The 22,332-nt window shown below is 40.8% G+C and overlaps 1 protein-coding gene across 16 annotated transcripts in view; it reads left to right on the top strand.

The window, feature by feature from the left end:
- WDPCP (WD repeat containing planar cell polarity effector) overlaps positions 1-22,332 on the top strand; it is a 210,478-nt gene that overhangs the window by 41,897 nt on the left and 146,249 nt on the right. For all 16 annotated transcript variants that reach the window (XR_015949268.1, XR_015949267.1, XR_015949269.1 and 13 more), the window contains exon 2: positions 20,690-20,772. Coding sequence is in view for 7 of the 16 variants with exons in the window: in XM_088667074.1 (XP_088523200.1) it covers positions 20,712-20,772 (61 nt within the window). In the remaining 9 variants the exon portion in view is untranslated. The remainder of the gene's footprint in view (positions 1-20,689; positions 20,773-22,332) is intronic.

The raw sequence follows: 22,332 nt of genomic DNA, 5'->3' as shown, positions 1-22,332 counted from the left end.
CTATTCCAACTCCCTACAATGCAAGAATCTCAACTAAAGCATCCAGGACAGGTGGTCATTTAACCTCTGCTTTAAAATCTTCAGTGAAGGAGAATCTATTACCTTCTGAGGTAGTCCATTGCTCTGTCAAGCAGCTCTTGACATCAGAAAGTTCTTCCTAATGTTTAGTCATAATCTTTGTTCTTGTCATTTGGTTTGGTTTCTGCCCTCTAGAACAGCAGAAAACAAGCTTGCTCCCTCTTCCACGTGCAAGCATGTTGAAGGCTGCTATCATGTTAAAGTAGGCCAGACTCCATAAACAAAGCAAGCAATCCAGATAGAGCTGCAGCTCCATTTAAGGCCTGGCCTGGGGTTCAGTCTGGTGCTGCAGCAACATTGTACCAGCCGAATCCTGAACTCTTGCCTTGAAATTCCTCTGCTTGGACTGGAAACCCTGAACCACCGAGACCATCACTTGGAGCAGAATGAAATGGCACCCTGCTCCCTTGCCCAGATACACATGCCATCCCTTAATATTTCTAAAACCTTCCAAATTCAATAGCTCTTGATTTTCTAGCAAGATCCATTCTTTGATCCAGCATAAACAAGTGGATGCATAATACAATTTAAGGTCAGGAACTCCCCATCCTCCTCTTTCTTTGATATCTGTCAATAGTCTATATTGAATTATTGCCCTCTTTCCCATCCAAATAAAATTACTCGGATCTCTCTTCCATAATTCAAATATTTCTCTCTTCCCCACTATCGGCAACATCTGAAAAAGAAACAACATCCTAGGCAAAACAGGCATCTTTATCGCTGATATTCTTTCTGATAATGACAAATTCAGACCTTTCCATCTTTCTAACTCCTCTTTAATTTTTTTCCAGGTTTTTACATAATTATTCTTGAATAAAGTGACCATAATACCCAAATATGTAACTTTATTAACTACTGTATTTCTCATTCTGCTATTGAGTCCAACTCACCTGATTCATTCTTCCTCATATTTTTAATTATTATTTTAGTTTTTTTTTAACATTGACCTTAAAACCTGATATATCCCCATATCTTTGCAACTTACATTTCAGGTTAATTATTGATTCCATTGGGTCTTCAAGTATTACTATAATATCATCAGCAAAGGCTTTAACTTTGTAAATATTCTTTCCTATTGTTATCCCTTTAATATTTCCATCTTCTTTAATATCTTTCAGCAAAAATTCAATAGATAAAATAAATAATAAAGGGGATAGTGGACATCCTTGAAGTGTTCCTTTGGATATTTCAAATTCTTCTGTTACTTCCCCATTTATGATCAATTTAGCCATTTGTTTATTATATATTGTTTTCACCCCTTCCAGAAATTTGCCTTTTACTCCAATTTTTCCTAATGATCTTTTCATATACCCCCATGCCAAGTTGTCAAAAGCTTTCTCCGCATCGAGAAAAATGAAAGCTGCTTTTGTACCTGGGTTCCAATCTAAATACTCAATCAAATTTAGATAGGTTCTCATATTATTAAACATTTTTCTTTTTGGTAGGAATCCTTGTTGGTCTTGCCCTATAATTCTATTTAATACACCTTTTAATCTATTAGCTAATATTTCTGCAAAATTTTTATAATCCACATTAAGCAATGATATCGGCCTAAAATTTCCCACTTGATTATTCCCTCTCTCCCCTTTTGGAATTAAAATTATATATGTCTCCTGCCATGTTTTTGGGATACAGTCTCCTGATCCTCCTGGTCCTCTGTTATTCTTTCCTCGTTCCCTCCTTATTCTGTAAATCTTATCAATATCCAAGAATAATTCATCTTCTTTCACCTTTAACCAATTGACTAATTCTTTAATTATCTTTTCCTCTATTTGTTCATTTGTTATTTTGGGAACACCTCTCAAACGAAGAATCAAAGCTTTCTGCTTCATCTCAATCATAGCATGTTGGTCTGCCAGCTCCTCCTGGGTTTTCTTTATATCATCTCTTTCTTCTTCTTCTTCTTGTTCCTTTACTCTCTTTGTCTCTTTACTCTCTGTCACCAGCTTTTTAATTGATTCCTCTTGTTTGTTGACTTTGACATTCAGATCTTTAGCTGCTTTGTCTAACTCTTTATTTTTACCATCCAATTCCCTTATTTGTCCTGTCATCTCTAAAATCATTTTCAAATTATTCTCTATTTTGGCTTCTACAGAGTTTAACTTCTCATTCAATGATTTATTCATCTCCGTTATCAATTCCTTAATGTCCGCTAGGGCATCATTTTAATTGGATGTCGATTGTCTTCTTACATGGTTCCCCAAGGTATTCGCTGCAAGCGCTTGTGCTCTTCTGGTTGACATTTTGTAATATTTGTCTATAAATCACCAATTCGAATCTTTGGAATAAAGCCCCTGTTTCTTTTTAACTGGAATTCTCTCCTTCTCTTGCTTTAGAAATACATCAGGTTGGTCCTATCTATAATCCGGAAAAAATCATCCTATAAGTTCAATATAAAAAGAAGAAAGGAGACACAATTCTATAATACGTATCTATAGTCTTAGCCAGGCATCGGCAACCTCCGGCTCATAGGCCGGATACGGCCCATGGAGGCCGTTTATCCGGCCCACGGGCTGCCTGTGAACCGAGCCGCCCGCTCGGAAAGTCCCCCGCCCGCTGCGGTAAACCGGCACAGCACGGTGCGGGGACTCACATTCTTCATAGTGGTGGATTCCTACACCAAATGGCTGGAGGTCGCACTGGTATCGTCCACTTCTACGGCGGCAGCCATCCGGGTACTACGTAAGCTGTTTGCAACCCACGGGCTCCCTGACACCCTCGTCTCGGACAATGGAACCGCATTCACGTCAGAGGAGTTCCAGACCTTCACAGCGCAGAACGCCATCCGCCACATCCGCTCAGCACCATTCCACCCTGCCACCAATGGCCAAGCGGAGCGCATGGTGCGGACCACCAAGGACAGCCTCCGCCGCATAACACAAGGGGACTGGGAATACCGCCTTGCCGCATTTCTTCTAGCACAGCACAGCACCCCAAGCACAACGACGGGCCGGAGCCCAGCTGAACTACTCATGGGCCGGCGCCTTGCAACTAGACTGGACCGACTTCACCCCGACAGAGCTCAGGATGAGGTAGTGGTGGGGAAAGGCAGGAACCCCCGGACATTTGTGGCCCAGGACCCAGTGTATGCAAAGAATTTTGGGGCAGGCCCAGCATGGGTACCCGCCACAGTCACCAAGGTGACCGGTCCCGTGTCGTACGAGGTACTAACGGAAGGGGGGCAATGTTGGCGCCGCCACTGCGACCAGCTACGGCGACGATTCCCGGGAGGAACCCGGGAGGAGAGCGGGACAGAGGGGTCCCAAGGGGACAGCAGGGCAGTGAGGCCTGTAGAGCGAGAGGGGTGGGCAGGGGAAGCAGAAGCAGTAGGCACAGAGGGGCGCCCCGAGGCTGGAAGGACACCGGAACCAGAGTCACAACCTAGTGGTTCAGTGGCGCCAGACCAGACAGCCCCGGCACAGCCAGCAGCCTCGGAACACGAGCCAGAACCAGAACCCCTGACCAAGGAACACCCCAGGCCACAACGCACACGGAGGCGGCCAGCAGACCTTGGGGACTACGAATGCAACTTCCCGGGCAGGACTGGAACTTAGAGGGGAGGGGTGTTATGTACTGAGCTGAATCCTAGAACAATAGGATTCAGAATCAGCGGGAGCTACCCAATCCAACTCCAGGTGGAAGTGAATCCGCAACCTGATTGGCCTGCTGGAGCAGCCAATCAGGCGGCTGGCAGAAGTGAATCTGCTACCTGATTGGCCTGTAGGAGCAGCCAATCAGGCTGCAGGCAGAAGTCAATCCACAATATAATTGGCCCACAGGTGTAGCCCTGAAGTAGCCAATCACGCAAGGCCCATTGTGTAAATAATGTATATAAGCAGATGGTTTTGGGAAAAGAGCCATTCGTCTTCTCTTCTTCTCCTTGATGAATATGAGCTGAATAAAGAGCATGAAATTCACTCTCGACTCCGAGTATATTTCAGGCTTGTACATGTGAGGTGTGAAGATCAAGCTTGAACTGTGATGCAAGCAATCTGGACTTGGCTGCTTTAACATGTGGAAACTCTGCGTTTACGTAATGGATGTTCCCATGCATGTGAAGAGAACAATGTTGAGACAAACCTGAATTTTTGGCGGTGGATTTTGTCACTTTCACAATCTCCATCACATGTCTCTTAAAATACAGCTCTTTCTCAGCACCAGTTGAATCCCTTCCCTCCAATTTCTGTTCCCCCTTTTTCAAGGGCAACTTCCCGTTTGGGAGAGGGTGCCCTAGCTGTGTAAAAGTTTTGCTAAGAAAGAAAGCTTTTGAAATTTCCTTGGTCTAGTTATTTGTCCATATACTGCCTTGCAACGAAAGAACTGAGACTGGTTGTTTACTGTTACATCCTTGCATTCCTTTGCCAAAAAAAAGATCTCAGGTTGTTTATCTTGGGCATGATCACCTTTGGCATACATAGCAAGGCTGTTGTTTAAAGTTACAATCCAGTTTGGGGATTGGAACTGGATTGTTAACACTAGACCAATGTCTGGGCTTAATAATGGATTGGAAAAGTGTCAATAAACTAAAGCTTAATCTAGAGTGGTTCCCTAGGTTGGATGGGTGAGATATGTCCTGTTTTTGACAGGGTTATTATACTCCTTCTGAAGGAGCGAGTGCATCATTTGGGGCAGTTCTGGATCAAGGATTGTGGCTTGAGGATTTATTGGTGCCAAGTTCCTTCTAGTAGCTTTAGCTGGTGGACCAGCTACAGCCCTATCTGGACAGCCTGACTTCTGTTCTTTATGCTCTGGTAACCTCTATTACTGCAATGTTTTTATACATGGCACTTGAAAACAGTTTGTAAACTGCAGATACGGAATTCAGCTGCCAGATTGGTCACTGGGGCAAGATGATCTCAACACATACCACTAATCCTGGACCAACTGCAATGGCTGCCAATTAGCTTCAGGCCCAATTCAAAGTGAGCCTGTAAAGTTTCAAAGCTTTCACCTCTAAAGCCTTGTGTAACTCAGATGCCCAATAATTCGAGGACCTCCTCTCTTCACAAGAACCAACTCAGACCTTGTGTTCTTCATCTGAGTCTTTTATCTGTGTGCCACCTCCCAGACAGGTGCAGAGGGTGGTGACAAAAGAAGAGGCCTTCTCAGTGGTGGTTCTCTTCCAATGAAGAAATGCCTGGCACCATCACTATTTTTACATTCCAAACAAAGACATGCTTATTTATCCAGACCTATGGATATTAATTTTCTGCTTATATTTTGGGGTAGAGCGGGGTTTTACATATATAGCAGGCTGGATTCAACTAAATAGTTGAGCTAGCAGGAGCTAGTTTCCCCTAGCACAACAGGGTTTGCCCCCTTTCCTCCCCTCACACACTTCCTGTCACCCCCCCCCCAATCGGTTCTGGGGAAGGAGATCAGGAGAACCCCTAGAACAGTGCATTGAGGGGGGAAAGTGGGGGGGGGGAGAGATTCATCTTAGCACTACTTTGAATTCCATCCACCACTTGTACATTTTTAGTTGTCTTATACTTTTTTATATACTTGCCTTCAGTGTTCATTTTTGTAAGTAGGGCTGGGCGATATCTGGTTTTCAGCATTGTGAAAACTAAACATTGTGATATACTGATGTATCACAATGTCCGATGAATGAATGAATGAATCTTTATTTGCGTCAGCCATTGGCCATAGCAACAAAACAGCAATGCAGTATACAAAGAACAGAAATAAAAAGTTGATTATATAAAACACACTTTAGGGTCCTGACTCAGCAGTCAAATAGTGGACCTTATTCTGGTTGCCCCAGCTAAAAACCTTGGAACCTTTGCTGTCATCTGCTCCTCTTGATTTGCCAGGAGAAAGGACACTGTGGTAGTGAATGGACAATAAGAGAGGGGTGATAATCTCATTCCTCAAGTCTTTATATAGAGTGCAAGCCAAAAGAACGTGCGCCACTGATTCGGTATTGCCATTTCCACACGGACATAAGCGTTTTTCGTGTGGAATTGGTAGGAATCGTCCCTCAAGTACAGCTGAGAGCAATGCATTCAATCTTGTGAGGGTAAAGGCGCGTCTATATTTTGGGATTGCTAGGTTATGCAGATAGGGTGCCAGAGAGCTGAAATGGGAAGGTGGAAAATAGTCTTACCATGGGCAAAATTTCCTTATTATGGCCAAGTTGTTCTGACGCTCGATAACATTTAGGCGCTGACAAATTAGACTGTTTGCTTTTGTTGTTAGAATCATAGAATAGAATCATAGAATCATAGAGTTGGAAGAGACCACAAGGGCCATCCAGTCCAACCCCCTGCCAAGCAGGAAACACCATCAAAGCATTCCTGACAGATGGCTGTCAAGCCTCTGCTTAAAGACCTCCAAAGAAGGAGACTCCACCACACTCCTTGGCAGCAAATTCCACTGCCGAACAGCTCTTACTGTCAGGAAGTTCTTCCTAATGTTTAGGTGGGATTTTCTTTCTTGTAGTTTGAATCCGTTGCTCCGTGTCCGCTTCTCTGGAGCAGCAGAAAACAACCTTTCTCCCTCCTCTATATGACATCCTTTTATATATTTGAACATGGTTATCATATCACCCCTTAACCTTCTCTTCTCCAGGCTAAACATACCCAGCTCCCTAAGCCGTTCCTCATAAGGCATCGTTTCCAGGCCTTTGACCATTTTGGTTGCCCTCTTCTGGACACGTTCCAGCTTATCAGTATCCTTCTTGAACTGTGGTGCCCAGAACTGGACACAGTACTCCAGGTGAGGTCTGACCAGAGCAGAATACAGTGGTACTATTACTTCCCTTGATCTAGATGCTATACTCCTATCGATGCAGCCCAGAATTGCATTGGCTTTTTTAGCTGCTGCATCACACTGCTGACTCATGTCAAGTTTGTGGTCTACCAAGACTCCTAGATCCTTTTCACATGTACTGCTCTCAAGCCAGGTGTCTCCCATCCTGTATTTGTGCCTTTCATTTTTTTTGCCCAAGTGTAGTACTTTACATTTCTCCTTGTTAAAATTCATCTTGTTTGCTTTGGCCCAGTTGTCTAATCTGTTAAGGTCATTCTGAAGTGTGATCCTGTCCTCTGGGGGTGTTAGCTCCCAATTTGGTGTCATCTGCAAACTTGCTCAGGATGCCCTCAAGCCCATCATCCAAGTCATTGATAAAGATGTTGAACAAGACTGGGCCCAAGACAGAACCCTGTGGCACCCCACTAGTCACTACTCTCCAGGATGAGGAGGAGCCATTGATGAGCACCCTTTGGGTTCGGTCAGTAAGCCAGTTACAAATCCACTGAATGGTAGCATTGTCTAGCCCACATTTTACCAGCTTCTTTTCAAGAATATCATGGGGCACCTTGTCAAAGGCCTTGCTGAAATCAAGATAGGCTACATCCACAGCGTTCCCTTCATCTACCAGGCTTGTAATTCTGTCAAAAAATGAGATCAGATTAGTCTGACATGACTTATTTTTCAGGAACCCATGCTGACTTTTAGTGATCACAGAGTTTCTTTCTAGGTGCTCACAGACTGTTTGCTTAATGATCTGCTCTAGAATCTTTCCTGGTATTGATGTCAGGCTGACTGGGCGGTAATTGTTTGGGTCCTCTCTTTTCCCCTTTTTGAAAATAGGGACAACATTTGCCCTCCTCCAGTCTGCTGGAACTTCGCCTGTTCTCCAGGAATTTTCAAAGATTATTGCCAATGGTTCTGAAATCACCTCTGCCAGTTCTTTTAATACTCTTGGATGTAGTTCATCTGGCCCTGGAGACTTGAATACATCTAAACTAGCCAAGTATTCTTGTACTACCTCCTTACTTATTCTGGGCTGTGTTTCCCCTGCTGAATCATCTGCTCCATATTCTTCAGGTCGGGCGTTGTTTTCTTTCTTGGAGAAGACTGAGGCAAAGAAGGCATTGAGGAGTTCTGCCCTTTCTCTGTCCCCTGATTGCATTTCTCTGTCCCCTGATTGCATTTCCCCTGATTGCATTGTTGTTTGTTGTTGTTTAGTTGTGTCCGACTCTTCGTGACCCCATGGACTAGACTAGAGCACACCAGGCACTCCTGTCTTCCACTGCCTCCCGCAGTTTGGTCAGACTCATGTTAGTAGCTTCAAGAACACTGTCCAACCATCTTGTCCTCCTTCTGCCCTCAATCTTTCTCCTTCTCCTTCTGCCCTCAATCTTTCCCAACATCAGGGTCTTTTCCAGGGAGTCTTCTCTTCTCATGAGGTGGCCAAAGTATTGGAGCCTCAGCTGATTTCCTTAAGAATGGATAAGTTTGATCTTGCAGTCCATGTGACACTCAAGAGTCTCCTGCAGCACCATAATTCAAAAGCATCAATTCTTCAGTGATCAGCCTTCTCTCCAGCTCTCACCTCCATACATCATTACTGGGAAAACCATAGCTTTAACTATACGGACCTTTGTCAGCAAGGTGATGTCTCTGCTTTTTAAGATGCTGTCTAGGTTTGTCATTGCTTTTCTCCCAAGAAGCAGGCATCTTTTAATTTCGTGACTGCCATCTGTATCTTTCACTATCTCCCTTATATTTGGCTTGCCTTCTCTCTACCAGGCCTCGTTGGACAGCCATTTTGCTTCATGCATTTCCTTTTCATTGGGATGGTTTTCGTTGCTGCCTCCTGTATAATGTTACGAGCCTCCATCCATAGTTCTTCAGGCACTCTGTCCACCAAATTTAAATCCTTAAACCTGTTCCTCACTCCCACTGTGTATTTATAAAGGATTTGATTTAGATTGTATCTTACTGGCCCAGTGGTTTTCCTACTTTCTTCAGTTTAAGCTTGAATTTTGCTATAAGAAGCTGATGATCTGAGTCACAGTTAGCTCCAGGTCTTGTTTTTGCTGACTGTATAGAGCTTCTCCATCTTTGGCTGCAGAGAATATAATCAATCTGATTTCGATGCTGCCCATCTGGTGATGTCCATGCGTAGTCATCTCTCGTGTTGTTGGAAAAGAGTGTTTGATGACCAGCTTGTTCTCCTGACAGAACACTACAGTAATACCTCGGGTTACGAACAACCTGTGGTCTGCATAGAGTGGCTCTCTAGTAGGTATTTCTCAGTGCTGTCTGAAGATGTTGGGGTTGAACCTGGGACTTTTATATGGAAAGCATGTTTTCTACCACTGAGCTATTGTCTTTCCCCAAAGCATTAAAGTTTGGGCTTGACTGTGTGTGGTGGAAGAATATTGGGGTATTATTACATAACTCATTGCATGCCTTAGGAAGATACATGGTACATGTATTTGTAATGATTGCATAAGAACCAGAAATTCAGTTGTTTGAGCTTTTTCTAGCATTTTCTTTGCTGGAGATGTGGAAAACTTCACCTATTAGATTTCTGCTTCTCATGAAGTGAAATGGGCACAGGCTATAAATAACTGCTTAGTTTTGTACTACACACACTAGTTTTATTTTTCCCTTTTTGTATTGAACACTCCAGTAATTCTGTGTATGTTCAGGTGGGTTCATGCTGGCAGATCAGCTCCTCCTCACTTACTTTTCAGCTTTCTTCATGATCATAAAGCTTTGTAGGTTGTTCCAGCATGTAGGCCACTTTGCATCCATTAGAGGGTGCTTCTGTATCAAGGACCTGTCGTGCTTGACTTCAGTCTTAAGTCTTGTTACCTGTTACCTGTTATTACATAGATGAATTGTGCTTTGTAGCAGCACTCCGGAAATACATTTAATCCTTTTTTCTGTGAATACCATTCACATAAATGGTCAAAATTATATGAATATGTAGAAATTAAACATTACTGCACAGTTTGATATACTGCAAATTTGCAAACCAGATATATGTATTTTGTACATAATAGGGTTATGAGATATGAATACATTTTGAAAGTTAATGCATTTGACCTACCAGTAGTCCTCTTTTTCAGGGTTAAAATTTCTGTCCGGGTGGATTTTTTAAATTTGTCAAAATGTCTCTGGCTATACTTTCTGGAGGAGACATAGACATAACTGGTGGCTGAAGTCTTGCTTTCGTCCTCTCTTCTGCCCCCCTCAGCAATATATCACAGCTTAAGTAGCTTACATATAGCAGGGGTATTTAAAATGAGAGTTGTCATAGGGGCCTCTCTTTTGCTCTTCAAAATATGGCAACCCTAGCATATTCCTGCAGTTTTGCTAGTAAATATAATGGTGCTTTATTCAGTTGTGTTGCTTGATCTAGCAATAGATCTAGTAATATAGAGAGTTTTTTCCTCTTACGTTGCACTCCCCCATTACAAATAAAAGTGGTGGAATCTTACCTAGAAAGGCATTCAGGAAAACTCAGTTTGTTGTAGTTCAGTGCACTACTTCAAGTTTGACTCTGTTTGATATGAGAGGTCTAAATGCCTGGCAAGTATCCTTTTCTAAAACTATTCCTTTCTATTGTAAAGGATAGAAATATGTTTGGTATCTTTGAGTTAAAAAAAAATACAGTTAAAACATGTTCTTTTGGAAAGAATTGCCTTCTTACAGAAGATGGTTCTTAATTATAAGCTTTTAAAATGATGCTAAAGGGCTAGATAATGACATAAGCTAAGTGCATTTTTTGTGTTTCTGCCTCCAGACTGTCTGAAAGAAACATAGACTGTGATTGCTTTTCTATTTCTTTTGACTGTATTAAAACATGAAAGTTTTTCTGTAGAAACCCTACTTAAATCTTAATATTCCCATGCAGAATGGGGCTCTTGCCCAAATGGTACCTCAGTATAAGGTGGTTCACAAATGCTGATAATGCTTAATTAAGCTAGTAAATTCTACAATACATTTTTCTACTAAATACTGTAATGTTTTTACACAGACAACTGATGGTAAGGTGTATGACTCCCTCCTGAGCTGCAAATTAAAATGTTAGAATATGCAGACAACAGGAAGAACAGGTTAGCTTAGGAAGCTATTCCTGACTCCTACGTACTTAATTGGAAAAGTGTTAATTGGATAATACATAGCTGCCAAGTTTTCCCTTTTCTCACGAGGAAGCCTATTCAGCATAAGGGAATTTCTCTTTAAAAAAGGGAGAACTTGGCAGCTATGATAATACCGTAAATATTCTAAGAGTATTCTTTATAGACACTCCTTTTAACAAATTCATTGTTAAAGGACTGGTCTTACAAAGTGGCAGAAAGCCAGACTTCCTAAGAGTGACCACTTATCAGTCCATCAAGAGACCTAATGATGGAAATGGAACTAATTATTTCAGTCATACAAACAAATGGTAAAGGTATAATATAATAAATGTGAAATAAAAAAATTCCTTCAGTAGCACCTTAAAGACCAACTAAGTTTATATTTTGGTATGAGCTTTCGTGTGCATGCACACTTCTTCAGATAAATGTGGTAATAGATGCCTGGGGTGGTAAGATTACAGATGTTCTGTTTATCTGAAAACTCAGATGTCTGATCAAGATTTTTGTGATAGAATAATGAACTAACTATAATACCAATTTTGAAAACAAGACAAAAGAAAAAGTAAAACCCAGAATATTCTGTCATTTTCTAGTTAAAATAGAAAAGTATAAAAGGAGGAAGTGCTGAAACAAGCGCCAAGAGCAAATGACATAGCTAGACTTTCCTATGAGGGAAACTGTTAACCTTGTACATGTCCACTCTCCTCCTTAGGAGACCTTGACCTGGTAGGTATGTAAAGTGGAATGTAAGTTGAGAGGTTAATGTGCATAATAACTGGCCATTGTGCACATTCACCACGCTGCTACTTACCAAGAAGGAAAGGGTATGAGGAGCTTAGGTGAAGGCAGTGTGCAGAGCCAATCTGGTGGCCCTGTCTGGTGTCTGTACACAGTGGCGAGTTATTATTATTATTTTGTACTGTGGCTGGTTATAATGCACATTAACCACTCAACTTATGTTCCCCGTATTAGGTATAAGAGGATATTGAACTTTAATTTCTAACAACTTTAATTTAAGAGATCTTTAAACATCACTCATTAACTAGTCCAGGAGTGATAAATTAAGATGCCATGTTCTTTATAGCCTGGCAGCTTTATGGGGATTGTGTGTAAGCAGCCATTATAGGTTTGCTATTATATTCATTCATTAAAATATATACCACTTGATTGTAGGAACACCCCTCCCCCAAAGGTTAATATATTGATGAGTGGCATTATAAAATTACAGTCTTTCTTCATACCAAAACATCACTAGTATGGAGGAGCTGGCTTCTACATCGCTCAGTATACAAAAAAGCTAGGCCATTTAACCCATTTCACGTGTTAGAAGTTACATCATGTTTTAAGTCTCTTGCCTTGGAAGCATTCCAAACTCCTGGAGACGTTCCACATGGTCAGGCTGGCACATGTGGACTCCATCACTTCGAAATGAGCCTTCACATGTGGGCTGTAAAAAAACAAACACGCAAATCCCTGCAATCATATATGTGCTTGGTGAGCAATGATCAGAGCCAAATATTTGTGTAGACTAGGAATGTTTTCATATTCATGTTTTCTTATTCAGATGGAAGGAGTCTGTCTTGAGCTGCTAAGAAAAGGTGCATATTAAAAGTAATGTATTAAAATTATAACATTTACACTTATGCAAATACAGTACTTTATTTTTGGTACTTAATTATTTTAAATGTGATTACTGAAATGTTTGAACGAGTGCATATGCTTCTTCAAAGTCATTTTGTCCTCCCTATCTGTACAAGGACACACAATAAACCTAAACAAGTAGTGCAGCAATCTTGAATTATTAGAATGTAAATGCTGATGGTTCTTTTCTTTCCTTCAATGGAGGTGGGCAAATCTGAAAATAAAGTGTTTTTCCTAATGTAATTCTGTTTGAAGATCAGAAAAGAACAGAAAGGCAGAAATAGAAACGTTGTGTTTCATTTAAGTGGATTATTCTTACAATTTTTGTGAATTTTTAGAAATGGTTTCTCTTTAATTAATTCTCATTCATATTTAAAATAGTTTTATCTTTTCTGTAGTAAATAACTTCTTAAAACTATATGATTCTCAACACTTCAGTTTATAACTTATTGAAATAGTGTTCTTAAAAGAGTTGGCAGTTCAGATTCCTATAGTTATCCTGTGTCAAGAGATATCTTTAGTTTGGATCACTCATCTGCTATCAAATAAGCTACACAGGCCTTACGGTTTTGTGATGTTTTTTATTGTAATGTATTCTGTTTATTTTTATACTATGCATTTGCCTTTAATCTTTTGTAAGTTGCTTAGACTAAATGACTAATAAGTTAAATAAATAATAAATAATTCTCTAGTAAAATATGAATGTAAAACTTTTAATCCTCTTCAGAATCTAACAATTTGTACTTTGATCACTTTGCATATCCTTTTTGATAAACATTTCTAAGGTTTGTAAGCTAACTTCCAGCATCAGTTGAACACTGAGTACCAGCCTTCATTAGAATCATAGAATCATAGAGTCGGAAGAGACCACAAGGGCCATCCAGTCCAACCCCCTGCTAAGCAGGAAACACCATAATAGCATTCCTGACACATGGCTGTCAAGCCTCCGCTTGTTGTTGTTTAGTTGTTTAGTCGTGTCCGACTCTTCGTGACCCCATGGACCCATAGCATGCCAGGTAACTGAAGTTCAAGAAGAGCTTTGCCTATAGTGGTATGTTTAAGCCTGAGATATCTTAAGAGTTAGTTAAAGTAAACAAGTAAACTTCTTTTTTAAAAAACGCATTTCCTGATCCACATTGTTTCATAAACTTCTTTAGTTAAATAAAACTTTTCTTGTTTGTTTAATCAACTTCTGCCTGAGACTCTAATCCAGGCTTCCTCAACCTTGGCCCTCCAAATGTTTTTGAGACTACAATTCCCATCATCCCTGATGACTGGTCCTGCTAGCTAGGGATTATGGGAGTTGTAGGCCTGCTCTAATCACTAAGTTTTCCCTCACACAAGCCCCCCAACAATAGCCTATGGTTAATTGTAGAAATTTGTGTAATTGGTGCAGAGTGAGGTGGGTGCACTATATTTAATAGGGGCAGATAGTGGGAGTGGATCCGCCACATTATTAATTGGTGGTATTAAGTGGTTGGTCCGCTACAGCAGGATATGAATATAAATATAAAAATAAATAACAAATAAACACTGCCACCATCCTCTGACTCAGAGGATGAGTCCTCTGCTGTGCCTCACAGAATTCAAAGACTACAAAATAAGATGAGATACCTTTAACTAGCCACCCAGTTTCTTTAGAAAAGCAGAGGCTACTACACTTCAGATCAGCCTGCAGGAAGCTTCAGTTGGCTCCATTATCATCCCATCTACCTTCCTTAGCAGGGCTTCTTGGAGCTGTCTAAGGTCCTGTTCCTGTTTGCTCTCTGCTTGATGACATTGCTTGTTTTGCCATGAGCCTCTAGCTCTCGTGGAACTGGACTCTTCCATGTAGATCCACAGTATCAGCTTTATTATCATTCTATTTAAAATAATTTTACATTGTTGAGATCCAGGGAAAATTTATTTATCCTGCTGCCCCCCACCATCAAAATAGTGATGCACAATGGCAAAGCTATTTATAGCAACACATCATGGTTTTGTATAGTTTTTGCAAAGATATATGTAGTTTGTGTGTGTGTGTAATCTTTTTTATATAGAAAGATTTCAGATCAGCATGGCTGTTCCATTGTCACAAATACATCTTTCTTTCACATCCAGTAATCTGCATCCCTTTGGCACAGGATATATCTCTCTGGTTTTCACCTGTACCAGGTGCTGTTTTTAGGGATGGAGTCTCTGCCACAAGCTCGCCTTGAGGACTTTGGTGGCAGCAGTGTGAGGGGCACAAACATCACCAGAGCAGAGAGGATAGCTTAACATCTAGCTCCTCTGCTCCCAGAGGTTGCTGGCCACCTCAGCTCTTTCAGAAAGTATTTTTCTGTATTTTTCGCTCAATAATAATAATAATAATAATAATAATAATAATAATAATAATAATAATTTATTATTTATACCCCGCCCATCTGGCCGGGTTCCCCCAGCCACTCTGGGCGGCTTCCAACAAAACATTAAAATACAGAAATCCATCAAACATTAAAAGCTTCCCTAAACAGGGCTGCCTTAAGATACCTTCTAAAGGTCTGGTAATTGTTGTTCTCTTTGACCTCTGGTGGGAGGGCATTCCACAGGGTGGGCGCCACTACCGAGAAGGCCCTCTGCCTGGTTCCTTGTAACTTAGCTTCTCGTAGCAAGGGAACCGTCAGAAGGCCCTCGGCACTGGACCTCAGTGTCCGGGCAGAACGATGGGGGAGGAGACGTTCCTTCAGGTATACTGGACTGAGGAAGAGGAAATGTCTGTGCGTCTTATGGAGCGATTGCATGGTCCCTGGAGCCGAATTGCCTAGGGGCGAAAAGCAGATCGTGCTTTTTTTTTTTTTAAGGAAGAGCTAAAGGCTAACAAGAGGGAAAGAGAACATGCTCAGCAGCTGATTGCAAGAGATCGGGAGGGAGATAAGAGAAGCTAGCTCCCTTTCCGGCCCCACCCCCTTGCCCAGGCCTCCATTGTTGTGTTTCCCGAGCGACATGTGACTGGCTGATTAGATTATCTGTCTGGAAACTGTAGAAATGGCTCCCTTTCCTTTCCTAAAGAAGCTGCAGAACTGTGAGTTGAACGCCATAAAGACAGGATCTTTTTTACCCTTTGCAAGGTAAGCTGCACAACTTTGAGCTGATGCTAAAAAAATTGGAGCTTTCCCCCTTTGCAAAAAAGCTACACAACTGTGAGCTGATCCCCTTTGCAAAAAATGGAGGTTTCCCCCTTTGCAAAAAAACTGCACAACTTTGAGCTGATCCCCCCAAAAATGGAGCTTTCCCCCTTTGCAAAAAAACAAAACTGCACAATTTTGAGCTGATCCCCAAAAAACCAGGGCTTTCCCCCTTTCCTCCTCTAAAAATTAGGTGCGTCTTTTAGTCAGGTGCGTCTTATGGAGTGAAAAATACGGTGCCTGTCAAGTGAGAGGACCAGTAGAGCAAAAAGGCAGCTGCTGAAACATCAATTAGCCATGTGTGTATGTGCAGAAGTAATACTATTATTTAAAAAATAATTTATATGTCACCTTTCATTTCAAGAAGAAGCCTCTCAGTTGAGAGCTGGAAGGAACTCTTTTCAGGGTGATAGCTCTGGATTTCTAGTAGCTGGAATTTAGGTAATGTTTCTGGCTATGAAGCACTTACTATGAGGAAATTATGAGCCTGAGTGAGTTGCAGGCTGGGTGTGTGGAAAGAAAGGGGGAATAGCATCAAAACATTGTTGTTCCTATGATTTCTTTGACTGCTGCATGTGTGTTTTGCTTTTATTCTGTGTGGGGTTGGGAGGTGGTGGATTTAGTGCCTGCATAATGGCAATATTTTGATATTGAACTGATAATTCAACAGTTGGTCTGTGAGCACTTAGAAAAGGATGCTGTGATTACTAAGACCCAGCATGTGTTTCTCAAAAATAAGTCATATCAGACCAATCTGGTTATTATTATTATTTTGATGGAGATACAAGTTTGGTGAATTAGGGGAATGCAGTAGACATAGTGTATCTTGATTTTTACCAAGTACCCCATGATCTTCTCACGAGGAAGCTCGTAAAATGTGGGTTGAACAAGGGAACCGTTGGGTGGATTTGTAGCTGGTTGACTGACTGAACTCAAAGAGTACTCATTCCTCAACATCCTGGGGAAAAGTGACAAGTGGGGTGCCGTAGGGTTCTGTCCTGGGCCCCTTGTTGTTCAATGTCTTCATAAATGACTTGGATGAAGGAATTGAGGGGATGCTCATGAAATGTGCAGATGATACCAAGCTTGTGGGGGGGGGGTTAAGCTAGTGCCACAGAAGACAGAATCAGAATTCAAAATGGCCTTAACAAATTGGAGAACTGAGTCCAAGCTAATAGAATGAATTTCAGTAGAGACAAATGTCAGGTTCTACACTTAGGCGGGAAGGACCAGATGTATAAATATAAGATGGACATCTGCCTTACTAGCAGTACATTATTATTATTACTATTATTACTATTATTATTACCATTTGTATGCCCGCAGGTGTCAGGGTGGTTCACAATATAAAAACACAAAATACATAATCAAAATAAAATCAAGAACAACCCAGTAACCCCACCCCCATGGGAAAAGGATCTAGGGATGGACTCCAAGCGTAACGTGAGTCAACAATCTGATGCAACAGCCAAGAAGAAGAAGAAGAAGAAGAAGAAGAAGAAGAAGAAGAAGAAGAAGAAGAAGAAGCTGATGCTATTTTAGGCTGCACAAGCAGAAGTATAGTGTCCCAGTCGAGGGAAGTAATAGTACAACTCTATTCTTCTGCCTTGGTCAGACTATACCTCAGTAAAATCTACACACTTATAAAAGAAGTTCTGAAAATGCTTTTTTAAAAGTGTTTTTAAAATTACATTGAATTTTTCATGAGGCTCACCATCACCATTTAGTGTCACATTGTATATCACACTTAAAACACACTTAAAACATTTTATTTGCAGCTGTATAGCTGAGTCCCTGGAATAGTGTGTCCAGTTCTGCACACCATAATTTAAGAAAGATGCTGACAAGCTAGAACATGTACAGAGGAGGGCAACCAAGATGATCAAGGTTCTGGAAACCAAGCCTTATGAGGATCGGTTAAGGGAATTGTTTAGCTTGGAAAAAAGGAGACCACTAACTTCAGATATCTCAAGGGCAGTCATGTGGAAGATGGAGCAAGCTTGTTTTCTCCTGGCCTGGAGGATAGGACTTAAACCAATAGCTTCAAGGTACAAGAAAGGAGATTTTGACTAAACATCAGAAAAAACTTTCTGACAGTAAAAACTGTTCAACAGTGGACCAGACTGCCTTGGGAGGTTGTGAACTCTCCTTCTTTGGGAGGTTTTTAAGCAGAAGTTGGATGGCCATCTGTCATGGACGCTTTAGTTGAGATTCCTGCATTGCAGGGGATTTGACTAGATGACCCTTGGGGTCACTTCCAACTCTATGACTCTATGATATTGAGGATGTCTTTCCTTTCATTGGGTTATTTTAGTTCTGACTGTGTGTATGATTAGACTGATTTTGTGTAACTGTAAAAGTCTGTGGGTTTGTTTTAATTTGCTGCAGTTTTTAGGTCATAGATGGTTTTATGGTTTCAGTTGGTTACGTATTTGAGAGTAAGATTTGTGAACTGCTCTGGGATTTTCTACATTAACACACACCATACACCCCCACAAGGTATCAGTCTTGAAACACTGTAGAATAAAAAAAGTCTTAATTCTATGTCTAGAGGCTGGCAGAGTGGGGACTTAACCGAGCTTCCAAAGAAAGCCAACATCAAATATATCTTGTCCTTTGTTGTCAACAACTTAACCTTAAGGCCTGGATAGTTAGTCTAATAAGTGTCTAATAAAAATAGTGGTTGAATATTGTTGAGGTAAATTAATGCTTTTAAAAGTTGTAACTGCATGAGTGGATGTCTATAAAAGCTGGACTACTGTGTCTCCCAACAATTTCATTGCAGAGCTCATGATATTTGATATTTTACTTAAAGACCTAAGGACATGGAATCTATTCAGTACATGAAAATTGAAGCCTTAGTTAAATAAAGCATTTTCTATTTCTCATGTTTGCCCGTAACCACCTGATATAATTTTGCTACTGTTACACATGTAAATGTTTTAAAATTGAAAGCTCTGTAGCTATAACATGACCACTTATAATTGCAAAAGATAGGACTTATTTCCAGACTTCTTAAAAATGTGAAGAATTAATTCAGTGGAGCATGAAACAACTTCTCAGCAAATGGAAATAAGTTTACAGTGTGTGATTTTCATGACACTATTCTTTGGTTATCAGATAATGTATTTCTTTTCAGCGATTATTATACAAGCCATAGTTAGGCCTTTTTGACAATATGTGCTTCGGTGTGACTTTCAAATCAATATAGAATATTTTTAGTTGTATATCATCAGTGTGTTGCTGCTAAAAGGCACAATTATAAGGATAATACTGACACACATTTAAAATCTTCACAAAGCCCTCACTTTGCCACCACATTGTTATCTTTGGCTTGCATGCTATAGTCATAAACAAAAAGAATTTGAATATATTTTTGTCTTTTGAGTTGATGAATTTTCAGAGCAGCAAACAACTCCCTACCTTTTAAGGAGTCCTCCTAGCAACTTGAATTTAAGAGGGAAAGCATTTACTTAGCACAGTGGTTCAAAAGTAAGTTCAGTTCTCCCCCAAACCACTTTATCCTGGCAGGGCTACTTCCAATTACAGAGCCCCATTTAGAGAGAAAACTGCTTAGGACTTGAGGACTGCATCTTCACTGATGAATAGGACACTATTTAGCATGTTTGAGAAAGCATAAATGTATAGTGAAGACAGGAAGAGCAGAGCAGGACCATAAATAGGCATATGAAATTAGGGGGCTGCTGCCCTTCAGTTCTGTGTGAACACAGTTTGTACTTAAATAGGATTTTTGATGTCTTCCTTCCTTCCTTCCTTCCTTCCTTCCTTCCTTCCTTCCTTCCTTCCTTCCTTCCTTCCTTCCTTCCTCTAATTTGTTAAATGAATTCCAATAAACCCAAGTTTCTGTTCTCCTCTTCTTTCTCTCACTTTTTATTTCTATTTAACTTATTTACTGCACAAGCTTGCAATCTTGTATCCATGTTTGTAATATCAGCTGTTTAAAATATGTGTTTTAAATTGTCGGAACCTGCCCTGGAACCCTTTGGGTGAAGGGCAGGAAGTAACAGCAGCAGCAGCAGCAACAACTACAACAACAAAAAATTGCCTGTTTTCTCTTTTGAGGCAATTAAAACTTTATTTGCCTTTTTTCATTTTCTCCCAAACTTCTTTGTTCCTGTCTGAATTATTTCACTGTTTTATTCCATTTGTTACTATGCCTGTGTTCCTTCCCTTTTCTGCTCTCTACACTGGCTCGCTTTCTCACTTCTCTGTATTTTATTTAACTTCAAGTTTAAATATAACATGTCTTCCTTCCCTCGCATCTACTTATCTGTTCTTTCTATCTAGGCTCCCTTCATTACTCTTCTGGTACCTTTTAAAAACAACAATCTGCTATTCCTTTGCTCAGTCTCTTGTTTTCTCTTACCATCAAAACTGATTACCTCCTTGAAAAGTAACTGCTAAGCTTTTATGCAGATACAGTGGAACCTCAGTTTATGCCTACCTCTGTTTCCGAAAACCTCTGTTTACAAACGCCGCAGACCTGGAAGTGTTTACATCCGGGTTCTGTGGCGTCGGATGTGCAGAAGTGATCTGCACAGCGCGTGTGCGCGCAGAAGCGCTCTATCGGTGCTTTGCGCACACGCAGAAGCGTGCCTTCGGCGAGTGAATGCCTCGGCGAGCAAATGCCTCCGCGGAACGGATTGCGTTCGCAAAACGAGGTACCACTGTACATTTTTTGCTCCTCTTTTGGTAGCATCTGAACATGCTGGTATACTAAACGTTGTGTGCAAGCATTTAGGGCTAACAAACCTTGCTATCGGAGGAATAACATCTGGAAAGTAGGCATAAACATAGTTTACAAATTCCCTACTGGTTGCTTTGGTTGTGAAAGAATTAAAAATTGGGATACTTGCTGCTCTTAGTGTTCTTTTTTCAGCTTATTGAATAATCAAATTCAATTTCTTCTTCTTTTAGAATTAACTGCCAGCTGCTTCAGATGACTGTCTTTCTCTCTGAAATGCACCTATGGTCTTTGAAGAGCACCTTGCATGTTCAAGGTAAAGCAGATGCTACCATTTTGCTGGCTTTAGCATGTCCAATTTTCAGAAATTAACATGTAGTATTTTATACATGTTTTTCAGAACATACATAATACAAAACCCTGCCCTTTGCTCTCCATCCACTGAGACAACTCCTCTCATGTATAAACAAAAACCACTAACTTCTAACTGCACTAATTTCAGAGCAACTTTCAGGATAAAAAAGATAATTTGAAAGAACAATATCAGAAATACCTGTCTCTGTAAAATAATTTCCTTATTGTTTCAAAATAGAGAACATCTCTGTGTTTTACAACATGTGAAGTTGTCACCCATCTACCCTGTTTCTCATATTTTAAGACATACCCATAAAATAAGCCATAGCAGGATTTTTAAGCATTCAAGGAATATAAGCCATACCCCGAAAATAAGACATAGTGATAGGCGCAGCAGCAATGTCGGCCGCGGCAGGAGGAGGAGGAAAAAAAATAAGACATCCCTTGAAAATAAGCCATAGTGTGTTTTTTTGAGGAAAAAATAAATATAAGACATGTCTTATAATATGAGAAACACGGTAGTAACTGGTGAAAGATCCTTCCAAAGGTGGCAATCCGATGGATGTCTCAGTAGTTTTCTGTATCATCAAACTATGCTACCCTTCTAGGTTACCTTAAATGAAACAGCTGATGTGAAATCATCTGGGGATTTTGGACTACAGTGCCACCATTGTAAAGGTGACAAGCAGTTTTTATGTCCCCTTTCCATCTTAAAACTCAAGAAGGCTAAGGAACCTCCTAAACTGGAGGTGGTTTTGAGGTAGATGAGAGTGAAACTGAAGTTAAATCCATATACAACAGAGGTACTGTGGGTAGGAAAACCTGCTGAATTGGATGGAAGTGTGCAACTGATCTTGAATGGAGGACTCCCCCAAAGGACCAAGTTTGCATCTTGGGGCTTTCCTTAAATTCAGCAGGTGCAGGTAGTGTTGGTAGCCAGGAGTACCTTTACCATCTTAGGTTGCATCTGGCATACCAATCTGTATGCCATCAAAGTCCACATAAAACTGAATTTTATAAAAGTTTTAAAACCTATTTTGTGACCCACCCACCTCACCCCGCCCCGCCTATTACTCACTGCTTGCTGACAGAACAGTTTGGGGCTAGTTCATCTGAAAAATTTCCTAGGCACCCAAGCTTTAAGTGCATCTTTGCAGGCCCTATTTGTAGGTTTGCTTGTAAGATCAACTAGCCTAGTGGGCTTTATCTATTTATGTAAATCATTCTGTACTGCTCTCCACCTGGAAGGACTCCTATAGTGGCTTACATAAAATCAATAAAAACAAGGACAGCCATTGCCAAAAAAACTGACAATCTAAAATATAGAGGAGGAAAAAAAGGCTATTGGTAAGTAAACAGAGAAAAATCAAATTCGGGCACTGATTCTTAAAGTTTAAAAAATCACTAGTGACAACCAGCTGGGCTAGAAGCAGCTCAAGGTGAAGAGGCACCAAATGTAGCTGGCTTCTCAGCAGAGCTGATGAAATGACCCAGCTGCCTTCCTCTCTTTCGCAGCCTGATG

Source organism: Zootoca vivipara, chromosome 3, assembly GCF_965207765.1.
Source record: "Zootoca vivipara chromosome 3, rZooViv2.hap1.1, whole genome shotgun sequence".
NCBI classification, from domain to species: domain Eukaryota; kingdom Metazoa; phylum Chordata; class Lepidosauria; order Squamata; family Lacertidae; genus Zootoca; species Zootoca vivipara.
This window is presented reverse-complemented; position numbering and strand designations above follow the sequence as displayed.